General features: G+C 40.6%; 1 protein-coding gene across 3 annotated transcripts in view; it reads right to left on the minus strand.

Moving 5' to 3' along the window:
* The window catches only part of MALT1 (MALT1 paracaspase), a 68,208-nt gene that overhangs the window by 16,749 nt on the left and 35,972 nt on the right, over nt 1-15,487 (minus strand). For all 3 annotated transcript variants that reach the window (XM_054033054.1, XM_054033053.1, XM_054033052.1), the window contains one exon: nt 10,557-10,760. In XM_054033054.1, coding sequence (XP_053889029.1) covers nt 10,557-10,760 — 204 coding nt within the window. The remainder of the gene's footprint in view (nt 1-10,556; nt 10,761-15,487) is intronic.

Here is a 15,487-nt window from a genome sequence, read left to right on the forward strand (position 1 = left end):
GTTGTTCTTAACTGTGAAACGTTCGTAACTCTGAACAAAACATTATGGTTGTTCTTTCAAAAGTTTACAACAGAACATTGGCTTAATACAGCTTTGAAACTTCACTGCAGAAGAAAAATGGTGTTTTTAACCATCTTAAATTTAAATGAAACAAGCACAGAAAGTTTCTTTACCTTATCAAGTCATCTTTAAAACAAAACAAACAAACAAACAAACAAAAAAACCAACCACTTTCCCACTTTTTTTTTGTTTTTAGTAGTTTATGTTTAACACAGCACTGTACTATACAGTATTTGTGGGGTTTTTCGTTTTTGTTTTGGCCTCTGCTGCCTGATTGTGTACTTCCAGTTCCAAATGAGGCCTGTGGTTGATTGGTCAGTTTTTAACTGAGGTTCTACTGTACTTATCAATGTCCAACTGGGAGGATATATCTAGTGGGGTACCAGAGGGGGTCAGTCCTGTGTCAGATACTATTCAATATTTTCATTAATGATTTAGGCAATAGCGTGGAGAATATATTTAGAAAATATGCAGACACCAAACTGGGAGGGGTCATAAGAATTTTGGAGGACAGAAGTAGAATTCAAAATGATCTTGACAAATTAGAGAACTGCTCTGAAATCAACAAAATGAAATTCAATAAAGACAAGTGTAAATTACTACAAGTAGAAAGGAAAAAAAATCAAATACACAACTACAAAATGGGGAATAGCTAGCTAGGTCACAGTAATGGTGAAAAAGATCTGGGGGTTGGGGTTGGAGTGATTCACAAATTGTGAGTGGTGAACAATATATGATTCAGCTGTGAAAAAGCTTCATATTAACAGATGTGTCATACATAAGATCTGGGAGGTAACTGTCCCACTCCATTAGGCACTGGTGCCTCAGTTGGAGTACTGCATCCAATTCTGTGTGCCATACTTTAGGAAAGATGTGGACAAACTGAATTGAGTATAGAGAAGAGCAACAGAAATGGCAAAAGGTTTAGAAAACCTGATCTATGCGAAAAAGTTAAAAAACGGAGCATGTTAAGTCTTGAGAAAAAACAACTAATTGGGGACCTGATAGCCTTCAAATGTGTCAAGGGCTTATTTAAAGAAGACTGTGATCTATTATTCTCCACGTCCATGAAAGATTGGAGTAGAAGTACTCGGCTTAATATGCAGCAAGGGAGATTTAGGTTAGATATTAGGAAAAACTTTCTAACTATAAGGTTAGTTAAGGTCTGGAATAGGTTTCCAGAGGCGGCTATGTTAGGTTATTCGAGGTTTTTGAGAACAGGTTGGACAAATATCTGTCAGGGATAATTTAGGTTTACTTGGTCCAGCTTCAGCGCAGAGGGCTGGACTTGATGACTTCTATGATTCTGTCATTCTACTGACTAGTATAAACAAGATGCCCTTGAAGTCTGAATATAACCATTTGTAAAAATCCATTTAGCAACTACAATTACGGCCTGTTGTGAGAGTATAGTGCATAAGTTCTCAAAACTTCATTGCACCATGACCTCCTTCTGACAACAAAAATGACTACATGACCCCAGGAGAGGGACCGAAGCCTGAGCCCACCCGAGCCTCATCACCCCGAGGGCAGGGGAGTGTTGGGATGGGGGAAGAGGGTATCAAAGCTGAAGCTCAAGGGCTGCAGCCCCAAGCAGGGATCCTTTAACTGAGCCCTGCCACCCAGAGCTGAAGCCCTCAGGCTTCAGCTTAGGCCCCAGGCAGTGGGGCTCAGACTTCAGCCCCAGACCCCAGCAAGTCTAACAGCAGCCCTGGTGACCCCATTAAAACAGGGTCATGACATACTTTGGGGTCCCGACCCACAGTTTGAGAACCACTGATCTATGCAAAGGGTTAAATTGTGCATAGGTGAGTGAGCAGCTGTACTAACTTGTATAATCAGCTCCTGCATATGCACACCTGCATATCTGTGAGTAAGTTCAGATTTCATATTACACTGAAAGGGATAATACCGAATTATATAGCTAAAAGTTACAAACATATTTAACGTTAAAGGGATACTGTCAACTTAAAAAGACACGTTTGTCTGAAAACTTTCCCCCACTACTATCATGAGTAACCAAAATTACTCTAACTAAACGATTAGAGAAGACATATTTCTATTTTTCCAGCTTGCTTACTCTTTGCATTTGGCATTACTTTGTGTATTGTCATTTTCATTGTTTCCACCATATAGCCAGCTTCTCCATTTGTATTTGTGAGGTTTTTTAAATGCAGCAAGGAGAGAGAAATATTTTAATATTTTTTTCTAAACAATTATTACATCATAAAAATTGGCAGGACACAGGATTAGGTATCTATTATTAAACTATTTTAACTCTTTTTAAAACAGATCTTGTCTCTAAGTTTGTTTACAGGTTCAGAATCCATGACTGGTGGGTGGGTGGGTGTCTCTCTCTCTCTCTCTCTCCTGGATAATTAACAAAAAAAACTTTTTTTTCAAGTTAAAGTCTTACTAGACTGGTTAGGGTAACACCTTAAAATAATTTTTGAATCAAACCTGTAATAAATATGCACTTATAGTACTTTAAGTCTTCAAAATATTCTATAAACATTTAACAGAAAATTTTACTACACAGTTAAGTATTTTCTTACTGCAAAAGGTTAACTTTAGCCCAAACCTTAGATTTAGCCTATTATGAATACAAATACTTGATATCTTGCCTTGATAAGACAACCAGTTAAATCAAATTTGCAATAAAACTATCTAATCTCAGTATCAAAGACAAAAATTATGACAGTGAATAGGATTTCTGCCTCTTGTAAATTTTTATGGTATATTAATTCTTTATATAACTCACAGGCTTATATAATGTCGGAATTTCCCCATTGCCTCTTCCTGGTATTTCCTTAACTTCTCTATTGCAGGATCTGGTTTTAAAAAGAACTTTAGTCAGCAGTACACTCTAGTAGCCAAGCCAGATCCTGAGTTGCTGAAAGTTATTATCAGTCAATTGAAGAGTTATGACAATAGATGCCAGCTATGGATCTTCCTCAAAGCCCCTATGACTGGGGCTCTATACAAATAAAATAAATGAATGGAATTATGAAGCACCCAGCACCATAAGATTTCCACATTCTGAGTGCTCAACTAGCATAAGTACATTTAAAACACTGAAATCACCTATATCAAAGTCAGCTTTTATATTTAGATAGCTAGATGAACATTTTAGTTATTGTAATAAAAGAAAAGCAACTTCAACTCAACTACAGCCCTTTCTTTGTGTTTCAGAAATACCATGATATTGACCTGGCACTTCTAAGCTAAACCAACAATTTCAATTCTTTATAAGCTTCCAAATCATTAACAACTACAGAGAGACCTTGAAAGTTGCTATATATAATAAGCACAGCTCACAACTCAATGGAAAACTGTAAACCTAGATTCAGAGAAAAGATAAGTGCACAGAAAGCAAATACAAGGCAAGTTAGAGCCTAAAAACTGTTTAAACGCCACTTGAATTGTGATGCCATTCAAACCTGGCAGAAGCTCAGAGACTCACAATAGCATCACTTGATTAAAAAGGTACAATTCTAAAGTGTTTACAGTTGATATAACATCTAGTTAAAACAATTTACAATATAAATTAAATTAAAAGTAAGACAACTATAAGATTCCTGTGGTTACAGCTGACTGGTGACTTTTGAGAAGTTAGAAAGCAACTTGTGTGCCAAGCATCTGCTTAATAGGCAATTTGGGCATGATCCTAAAGTACCTCATTCAAAGCATGCTGTATTCAAAGGGATCCTTTAAAATGCTTTGGATCTGACCCTAAATTAGTAAGACTATTTATTTATCCAGGTCTAAATATGCAATAATGTACCTAGCGATCCACTCAGAACTATGAAATGATCTCTGCAGCAACACACTAACGTAGGTATTTAAAAGATTTTTTTAAACTATGCAAATGAACATACTAGAGTGAATAATTCAGTTGTGGCTATGCATGCATACATATCAAAACCACAACAGAATAACTGTTGTGTAGGTGTAATTTTAAGTAAAATTAATTCTCTTGTGATTTGAGTAAAATACTTCTGTATATTTAAAACAGAGTGGGATACAAATAAACTTATGTCTAAATTAATGCCTTCCTTGTTTTAGCTAGTTATATCATTCTGCAAATGCTCTCCCTGTATATGGCTGGTACCCTATTGCTAAACTATCTAGTTTAGTAACTGATCACCAATCATAGGCATTATCTACAAACTGGCTTCTAAGGCAGAACTTAAAACCACTTGATTGTGTTTGTTTGCTCAGTAGACTTGGCCAGTTTATTTTGAATGGTCCTATTTTAACAAATCACTATTACGTATACGCTAGTTGAAATGCTGGAAATTGAATACTTGACATTGCTTTTACAATGAAGGTGAACACCTGGATACTTGTTGCAGCATCTGTGTCTCCAATTATATTCCTGCTTTAAGGATCACAGGGTCAATGTAAAAAGATTAGGGGCCAAATTCTGCTCTTATTTACATCAGAGTACATGAAGAGTATCTTCACTGATGTCAATGAAGTCAGAGAGAAAGAGATCAGAATGAGTCCCTAGGTTTATGAAGTTTCTTCACTTTGCTCCATTAGAGAGCTGGTATCAATTACCAGTCATGGTAGAAAGGTTTGAAATAACTGAAGAGTTAACATTTAATTTGTACTACTTAGCCATGACATGGATGCCATATGGTATTAAAACATATTTACCCAACTTTCAGCACGTAAATCCTAGTGAAGTCAGTGCTTACAACAGTCACTGATAAGACAGTATTAACATCTTGGTCCTTGGTATTTCTGGGCCAAATTTAGGCCCTATTCTGTTTAAAGGCAGTCAGCCATTTATTAATATTGTACAAATCATCATTAACATGGGCTTGTATTCTAACCCTGACACAGAACAAGACAGCTTTTTATGTAGATTAATCCTGCCAAGAACTGGAGCGATCAGTACTAAAGGAGGGGTGACAGGATCACAGATAGGTTTATTTTAAAATGGTAACTGGATTTCTTTCCTGTCATGGGATAAGTAACTGGGTTAAGGATATCTGATGAGCAGCCAGCAAAAGTATTTAAGATGCAATGGTCACAAACAGTTATTGTACTAACATCAGGATCAGAAGTGAAGTTCAGCACAGAAATCAACATTTTAAGTGATCTCCAGAGTTTTTACTAAGAAAACAGCCAGATTACTTTCAATCTTTAAAATTTATGCTGTTACATCTCTCATCTCATTTATATATGATGAGCACAATAATTCTGCATTGCATTTAATATCAAATATATTGAGGAACTAAAGTACCGAGACCACCATCACCAATTTGTTTATCAGTTCTATTTTTAGGGAACAGTATTTGAAATGCCACATTCCTGGCAGCAAATACTAATTACACAATGTCATGGTAAATATCATGAATATCTGAAACAAGGTCTAAATGGGGGTAGCAGCTGTGCCTCTTATGTTTGGAGCTGTGCCCACTAACACGCAATAAATCACCAGCAATTTATACCCTGACAGCATATTTTATATTGCTTCTGAGACACTAATAGTCACTATCCAGAATGATCATTTAAATGATAAGTAATTTATGAAGGTTTAATTAGGGTTACTATACGTCCTCTTTTTCCCCGGACATGTCCGGCTTTTCGGCAGTCAAACCCCCGTCCGGGGGGAATTGCCAAAAAGCCGAACATGTCCGGGAAAATGGCAGCTCTGCTCCTCCCTGACTCTTTGGCTCTGTTTAAGAGCCGGGCTGCCCAAGCGCTACCAGCTTTGGGCAACCCCGTGCCTCCAAACCCTGCGCCGCCGGAGCCCAGGAGGGGAAGTGCCCGGCTGGGGGCGCAGGGTCTGGGGGCACCGGGGCTGCCCGAAGCCGGTAGTGCTCGGGCTTCGGGCAGCCCCCATGCCTCCAGACCCTGCGCCCCCAGCCGGGCACTTCCCCTCCCGGGCTCCGGCGGCGCAGGGTCCGGAGGCAGGGGGCTGCCCGAGGCCGGTAGCGCTCGGGCAGCCCGGCTCTTAAACAGAGCCGAAGAGGAGCAGAGCCTCCAGCCGCGGCGGCTCTGCGTAACTTACACTGTGTCAGTTACACAGAGCAGAGCCTCCAGCCACAGCGTGTGTAACTGACACAGTGTAAGTTACGCAGAGCCGCCGCGGCTGAAGGCTCTGCTCCTCTTCAGCTCTGTTTAAGAGCCGGGCTGCCCGAGAGCTACCGGCTTCGGGCAGCCCCCATGCCTCCGGACCCTGCGCCGCCGGAGCCTGGGAGGGGAAGTGCCCGGCTGGGGGCACAGGGTCCGGAGGCATAGGGGCTGCCCAAAGCCCGAGCACTACCGGCTTCACAGTTTGCTGGGCAGCCTCCAGACCCTGCGCCCCCGGCTGGGCGCTTCCCCTCCCGGGCTCCAGCTGCGCTGGGGAAGCGCCGGCTGGGGGCGCAGGGTCTGAGGGCTGCCCGGCAAACCCTGAAGTAGCACTGGGGCAGCCCTTTCCCCCAGGCTGGGAGTGGAAGGGAGGAGGGGGTGGAGTTAGGGTGGGGAAGGGGTGGAGTTGGGGTGGGGCTAGGGGTGGGGAAATGGGCAGGGCCAGGGCGGGTCCTCTTTTTATTTATGAGATATGGTAACCCTAGTTTAATGCTAAATTTTACTGGGAGAGGCCATGCTTGGCTTTCACAGGTATCAGCTAGATGGAAAAACAAAGGTTAAACTATATAAATGCACTTTGCAAATGCTCTCACATGGAGCCAGTATGAACTACATCAAAGCCTCTGGTCACTTATTTTTTTAAATTCATGTTAACAGCTAAGGTAAACAGAGAGCCTTAAACAGAATAGGAGTCCATAGCTCCCCCCAACACACAAGAAACATCATAAGTATTTTACATGAGAGGCAAATGGAAGTCATACCATCAGAAAGTCTAGTGAACTTTACAGTCATAATAGATTTCCATATGATTGTGAGTCTTTGTTCTGATATATAAATGGTGAAAGATATTTTGAATGTCAGGTCAGCCAGTCCTACATGTATCAAGCATCAGGTATCACATGAGTGTAAAAGCCACACAAAGAAATAACTTCATGTGGGCCTGGCACCCGTTTGAGTAAAATACCAGATTAAGCAATTTCGTGGCTGAATTTAGGTAGGGGTGGAATTCTAGAGCCATTTGTATAGGACACAAGTTTAGCATTCTAGCCTCTGTCCTAAATCCTTATTTTAAAAGTAATGTACACAAAAACAGCTTTTTAAAAAAATCAAATCTAGCTAGTCAGCAACAGACCTCTCTTCACACTCTGCATCAGATAATTCAGGGTGGCCTGCTCCCTAATAAAGCAGTAAAGTTTTGTCTGAATTGATCTATTCCACTTCCAAGATAGCAGAGACAGTGACTCAACTTCCCCCTTCAAAGATGAGACTTAGGAAAGACAGATCCATTTTCCATGGCACACTCTCTTGAGAAAATTGTTGATACATTTTGCCAATATAGCTCAATCACAGTACTGAGCAATGACTCACTTGTAAGGCAAGTTTTTAATGACAAAAAACTCCACCAGAAACTAGCATACAGTTAATTTGTGACTTAAATCATAAACCTGTCCAGGGGGAAAGGGGAAGTTTAAGCTCAATGTGACACCAGATGTGCAATATTCATCCTGTAAACTAGTTTGCACATCCATAAATTTGTCAATATCTAGGGGATATCATAATAAATTTAAACTTATTAAAGTTAGCCCTGTGTTGCAAAGTACACTTTTATCTCAATCCTGAAATAGCTTATAGTTGCCATTTTCTAACTTATTTCTCCCTGTCATTAACCACATATTGAGCTCCTGACACAATATGTGAAGATATATGAAGGAGCAAATCCTGCAGAATTTATTCAGGGAGAGATTCCATCAGAGGTGTTCACTAACAGTTCTGTTTGAGTTCTGCCAGAATTGGGACTGCGATGGGTTCGGTCACAGAGACCCCTTGGGACTGTCACCTGATGTGCTGAAATGACCTCTGAGCCAGTCTTCCCTGCCAGCTTGGGACTCCAGAACCCTGCCTTGTTGAGCAGACACTAGCCTGCTGAAACACAGACCCAGGTCTGCTCCACGCCCCCAAAGCTGCAGACTTTAACCAAAAACTGTTCAACAGTTTAGGGTTGCCTCCAGCACCCAGACGCTCAGCTCCCAATGGGATCCAAGCCCCAAATAAATCCGTTTTACTCTAAATAAACTGATACAGGATAAACTCATAAATTGTCCACCCTCTACAACACTGATAGAGAGATATGCACAGCTGTTTGCTCCCCCAGGTATTAATCACTTACTCTGGGTTCATTAATAAACAGAAGTATAAAAAGTAGGATTTAAGTGGTTTCAAGTAACAGACAGAACAACGTAAGTCACTAAAGCAAAATAAAGCAAAAACACTCAAGTTTAAGCCTAAGAAACCGATTACAGATAAAATCTCACCCTCAGAGATGTTCCAATAAGCTTCTTTCACAGACTAGACTCCTTCCTAATCTGGGCCCAATCCTTTCCCCTTGTACAGTCTTTGTTAGTTCCAGCAGACATCTTAGGTGGAAAGCAGGGGTTTTCTCATGACTGGCAGTCCCATTTGTTCTGTCCCCGCCCCCTTGTATAGCTTTGGCACAAGGCAGGAATCTTTTGTCTCTCTGGATCCCCACCCCTCCTTCTAAATGGAAAACTACCAGATTTAAGATAGATTTCGTTACCTGGTGACATGGTCACATGTCACTGTACGACCTCATTCTTCATTACCCACAGGTTGGCCCACATGTACACAGGAAGGCTTGCAGGTAAATAAACAATCCACAACCAATTGTCCTAGTCAATGGAACCATCAAGATTCTAAACCACCATTAATGGCTAACACTTTGCATAATTACAATAGGACCTCAGAGTTATACTTCATATTTCTAGCTTCAGATACAAGAATGATACATACATAGGAGGAATATATTCAGTAGGTTATAACCTTTGTTATTATACCTTACAAGAGACCTTTCACATAAAGATATGCTTATGAGTGTGAATATGATGTAACTGGAATATTTCCATAAAACAACGAGTGCAACGTCACAGGGACCTTCGGATTTAACCCTATTTGATGAACCCTTGGCCACTTGACGTTGCAGACAAGCAACAGCATCAGAAGTTCATAGCATTTCTTTTGCTAGAGCTCCCAGCTTCTTTCCTCTACTAAAGGTAGACTTATAAAGACAAACAAATGTAGTTAGAGTCTTTTTTGTTTCTTCACGATGTATACAGAAGGCCTAAAATAGTGGTGTTACCGTTTTTTAAAAGCTTTCTCAGCTTGTTTTTCAATATTAGAAATTCAGGTTTGTCTACCCTTCCCCCCATAGAGAATTACTGCAGAACTAGCAGGACAACATCACAAGTACCAAGGAAGTGAAAACCACTACAACTGGGGAGGGAGGGAAAATTTTTATCGTCTATTTGACCTAAAAGCTTGACAAAGTTGGGAGGAAAAATCTTTGTTAAAGATTCAATACACTACTCCATTTATAAAAATGTGGATAACATTTATTTTTTTCCCCAGTCTTAGTCTTGTTTATTTAGATTGCAAGGTCTTCAGGGCAGGCATTGTTTCTTAGTCTATGTATGTACAGCGCTGAGTTTAAACAGGGTTTCAAGTTGGGTTTAGGTTTCTAGACATTACTGTAATACAAATAAACTATTATTATTACTACCCATGTAATTTAAGGCTGAGAAAGCTTCCCCCCCCCCAGTTTCCTGGTTTTCCAGCGAGACCTCCAGCAAAAAAAGGAAAGACAGGACCTGATAGTCCAAAGGTAAACAAACAAGCAGAAAAGGAACTTATTTGTGTGTCTTGAAGAAGCAAGACAACTTTTTCCTCATTTGCACATCATCTTTAAGTTGTAGGAGTACAAAGTTAACAAAATATAGTGAGTGTAAAGTTGCAAATGCATGCAGCACAATGACTCAAAGGGCTCATTTGTGATTTTGTAACCAGTTAGTGGCAGATAACTAACTGGTTACAAGTAACATTGTTTCCTCACAGCTTCTTTTCTGCCATTGCAAGAAGGTTTGTGCATTTACATCTGCTACACTGCCTAACTGTATTGGTGCATTCTGGGAAACACTACACAGCGCTGACTCTTGCTTCGTGTTTTTTTCCCTAGATCACAAAAATTATGCATGTCCCACTACAAAAACAAGCCACACAAATGCAGCAATCTTTAGCAAATAACAAACCTTTTTAATGTGAAAGTATGTAGCAGTATTTAGCAGAATACTATACATTTAGGTGTGGTTAAAAGAGGCTCAAAGATTTTATCTCTTCACTAATAAAAGCAACAATACCTTTTACTCAAAGCCACAGGATGTGCTGGCGGGTGTTTAACTCACTTCCTCCTTCCCCCCATATACGTGCTATTTACAGTGAAGTCTGCTTTACAATCAAGTAGGACTTAGTGATCTGGCAGAGAGGTGTAAGTTAATGTCTGAGTATTCCGACTCAAAAATGTTTTACTAAATTAGTTGGACATATCGTGACTTTCTTACCATACACTCCTTTGTCCAAAAGAAGTAAAAATTCATCCACTGCATTCCGCATCTCAGATTCAGTAAGATCCAGAAGAGAAACAACTTTGAAATCCAGCTGTCTCAGCAAGTTGGTTAATTCATAGACATCCACCATTGGAGCTTTCAGCTGAGGGTGATTCCAGTAGCTCATGTTTCCTATTAACAAAGCTACCTTGTCAATTGCTGCAAAGAAATGAAAACATTTTTATACATTGAGTCAAATATTTTTTTTAAAAAAAAGATGAGCTATTCTCAAATCTAAGTGCATGTACAATATTTAGTACATTAAAAAAAAAAAAGTAAAAAAATTGGCTCTGTGCCAGCAAAGAACTCTCCTAGGTGCCTGGTTTAAAATTTCATTAATTTCCAATCACTTGCTCTGAAAAAGCCTGGGAAACCAAATAAGTCTTGCAGTGTGTCTTGAAGGTGAACAAATGCATCCAAAGCTTCTTAACTGGCTGTTCTGTCAATAAGTCAGTCACTACTATATCTATGATTCTCTGCCTGCCTCGAGTTAGCATTTCTCTTGAAGTGCAAGAAAGTAGTTCACCCTCCATAACAGTATTGAAATGTATCTGAATCAGTATTATATTGCCTGTGCCAGTATGCAAATACTATACCCAAGTTTCCTATGCAACCTTATATTCATAGGCACGTAACTTTCCAAAACATTCCCATCATAAATCTTCCATGCTAGATCTCTCCCAAAATGTGAAATTTGGAGGTCTGAGCAAGAATTGCGATAGCGTTTTTAGAGCATTGGAGAGCCTCTAAGGCCTGGTCTACACTAACCCCCCAATTCGAACTAAGGTACGCAACTTCAGCTATGTGAATAACGTAGCTGAAGTCGAAGTACCTTAGTTTGAACTTACCGCGGTCCAGACGCGGCAGGCAGGCTCCCCCGTCGACTCCGCGTACTCCTCGCGCCGAGAAGGATTACCAGAGTCGACAGGGACCACTTCAGGGTTCAATTTATCGCGTCGAGACAAGATGCGATAAATCGAACCCAGAAGTTCGATTGCCTGCCGCCGAACCAGCGCGTAAGTATAAACAAGCCCTAAGTGAGAAGAGAACCTCTTCCTCCCCATTAATAACTTGCTATATTGTTTAGACCAGAACTACATTAAAAATAGCTGAGGTTTGAGAGTTTAATGTAGAAGTGGACAGTACTTATTGAAGACGGGGGGAGGGATAGCTCAGTGGTTTGAGCATTGGCCTGCTAAACCCAGGGTTGTGAGTTCAATCCTTGAGGGGGCCACCTGGGGATCTGGGGCAAAATCAGTACTTGGTCCTGCTAGTGAAGGCAGGGGGCTGGACTTGATGACCTTTCAAGGTCCCTTCCAGTTCTAGGAGATGGGATATCTCCATTAATTTCATTTCAATTTCAAGACTGATGCCTTTATCTGATTATTCAATCAAAACTAATGTATTTTTCAAAAGTTTAAAGCATTTTTGTGCTGACCACGAACAGATTCTCTCATTAAGACCCAGATCTTGCACTGAGAATTGCATGACAAATGCCCTCTTCCGCTCCCCCAAATATACACACTGACGTCAACTGGACTCCCCCTGCATGCATGAAAAGTCACTTGCAGGATCAGACTCTAATTTCCATTACCTTAAAGGCCAATGATTCAGTGTGCATGCATGTGCAGCTTGGGAAAGTGCACACCTTCAAAACCGCTTTGGAAGCAACTATCTGGTTTTGTCTGCCTACTGCTTATTAACCTGTACCCTTTCACCTCCCCCAAAAAGATTTATAGCATCTTTATCATTAAAACTTTTTTTGCAGCTGAAAAGCCTCCAAGGCCTTGAATAAGCTTGACCTATTCTAAAGCCACAGACTTGCAGTCACTCAATCTGCCTAGCAGGATACCCTTGGAGCCTCCAAAACAGAGAAAAGTATTCGTTTGGGTCCACATTTTACAACATTTGTTCAGCATAGCGATAAGACAAATTTAAAGTTTTCAGATGTGTGAATAAAAAACAACCAAGGCTCCGTGGATACCTATTCAAGTGGCAGAAAAAATTTGCTTCAAAGTCTATTTACTGTTTGGGCTGTTCACAGTTTGAGTGAAAGAGATAAACGGGTCATTTATAGGAGGTGCTATAACTAGCTATGCTACAATATAATGAAAGTCATTTTAGACTTAAAAAACTATACACTTTCAAGGCTTCAATAACCACCTATTTAGATGTTTTGTATAATGTGTCAATGTTGTCCAAAAAAATGCAGTGTTGTCAGCATAAATAGGCTATTCTTACTTAACACTACAAATTAGGAGCTATAAATTAATAAAACAATTTGCATGCCATCAAGTCTAATTAAATTGCTTAAACATACACAAGTTCAATTTCCATTTGCTATTCTCATGTTAAGAGATTGAAAGGTACTGGTCTATTATGCCAGTAGAGTTCATGAATATCTTGGATATGAACTCAGTGCTTTTTCTAGAAAGGGTTTAGTGCAAGGATGTTTGAATAAATCCATGTAAAGAGCTTCTAATTAAGGTCATGGAAGCACTAACTCTCAACTATGATTTTAATAGAAGAGGAGGTTGTACCTGGAATTTGTGTATTAGTTGCTAGTAAACTGGCTACCAGAATTAGATCCTATCATACACAATTTAATATCTGAAATCACACCACGTTAAACTTTGGTAGCAAGCTTATTGACGCTAGTCAGTGATCATTCAAAACTGTTGATAAAGATTTGAGAGAGACTGAAATTGCATGATTCAACACATAACTTCTGCCCAATAACTGACTGTGATACTGGGAGAGGTACTGGTAACAGGGAAAATCACAACATTTTTAATGAGGTACTGAGTTTCAACTTGTGCTGGATGTCAAGAGGTATCAGATCCATTTTATTTCTACCGTGTGGATTCTTCTGTATAAACACAACTGAATTGGCTCAGGCAAAAACAGCAATCAATTTCTCTCTGTAGTGACTTATGGCATGGAAGCCTGTCATTATGCACACAGCTTGTATCTTGCTGTTTCAACAAAATGCTTTGACCTTTTATTGTTAAAGTCTATGTTTATTCTCTTTCACAAGGAAGGTTCTTAGCCAAAGAATCCAATTCCATTGGACGTTTTCAAGCTACCTCAAAGCCAAATCCCATAAAATGGACAATGGAGTAAGAAATTCCCCTTGTCTAAAAGAAACTGAGCATCAAAGTTGTTGTTTAACTTAGACATTAGGAATTCTAGGACTGTAACAAACATGGCACCAAAGGTGCTATGATGTGTCTATGCCTGTAAGCTATGAGGTTCTTTTAATTGTTTATTTATAGACTTTATGATTTCTGAGAATCAAATGCTCGAATCAAGTTGAACATAGGCATATATTTTGTATCTGCCATTCAGGACACATAACAATCAAAGATAGACTACTAAGGCAATCAGACTGTCAAAAATACGTAACTTAGAATGTTTGCAATGAAGAGGTAACATGGCCTTTTTTTGGCTGATCAGAGATTTCCAGCCCAAATGCAACGAACCTACACACAAGAGAGAGTACTGAATAAGGCCGAATGATATGGTTATATTTCACAAGAAGGTCAAGCAAGACAGATTTTACAAGAAGATGGAAGTTCAGATGTGCTAACAGAGTGATTTCAAGTTAATAAAAAGACATGTCCCAATTAGATAGGCCCCTTGTAAGGTGTAGAGACCCCCTTTCACCTTCTCTCTCCCCATCACTTATTTTTTCTTTGAAGAACAATCTCTACTTACAAGATTAAAATCACACAATAAAGGTAGGAAACATATTATATTATATCTTTAGTAGGGTTGCCAGGCATCCGTTTGCCGGTGCAGTGGGGGTCTCGGGCTAAGGCAGGCTACGTGCCTGCCCTAGCTCCGCACAGCTCCCAGAACAGGCTGCCAGGTCCTTATGGCCCCTGGGAGGCTCCCCAGACTGCCTCTGCCCCAGTGCGGGCTCCGCACCTCCCACTGGCCAGGAACCACGACCAATGGGAGCTACAGGGGCATTGCCTGCAGGCGCGAGGGCAGCATGTGGCACCTCCCTGGCTGCCCATGTGCCTAGGGGCGGCAGGGATCTAGAGCCCACACCCCCAGTCCAGAGCCCATACCCCCACTGCACTCCAACCCCCTGCTCCAGCCCCAGCCCCACCCCCTCTCCCACACCCCAAACCCCTCATCCCCGGGCCCACCCCAGAGCCCGCACCCCCAGCCAGAGCCCTCATCCCCCTCCCACACCCCAGCCCCCTACCCCAGCCCGGTGAAAGCGAGTGAGGGTCAGGGAGAGTGAGCGACGGAGGGAGGAGGGATAGAGTGAGCAGGGGCAAAGCATTGGAGAAGGGCCCGGGGCCAGGTAGGGATGTTAGGTTTTGTGCAATTAGAAAGTTGGCAACCCTAACCTTTAATAAAGTATGGCAAAACTCATCTAATAAGTGTATTGAAACACTTACCACGACACTCAATCATTATGTGCATGCAGTCAGTGCACATATTTCCAGCAGAAGGCATTTGTTGCAGCCACGGTGTTCATGTACTGATCGAAGAACACCTATTACTACTGTGCTGTTTATTTTTATTTAATTAAAAAAAACCTTGTTCCATCTTAATCTGAACACATAGGTGATCATGTAGCACAAAGGCAGGCGTGATGGAATACAAGAGAGATTCATACAGTAAGCTATTTGGTGCTCATAAACCGATTTATAACTCAGGTGTCCCATGCTAAGAAAAAAAAATAGTGGAAGACAAAAGTTTTCACTTATCAGACAAACTACAACCACCTTTTGTGTGAAACAATTCTAATTCTACATCTGAGATTGTCAAACCATTCAAATACTTCACCAACATACATGTTGAGACCACAGACACAAGGAGCTAGAAATTATGAGAACTGAAAGGCAATTCAATACCAATTAATTTTA

Source organism: Malaclemys terrapin, chromosome 6, assembly GCF_027887155.1.
Source record: "Malaclemys terrapin pileata isolate rMalTer1 chromosome 6, rMalTer1.hap1, whole genome shotgun sequence".
Taxonomy (NCBI): domain Eukaryota; kingdom Metazoa; phylum Chordata; order Testudines; family Emydidae; genus Malaclemys; species Malaclemys terrapin.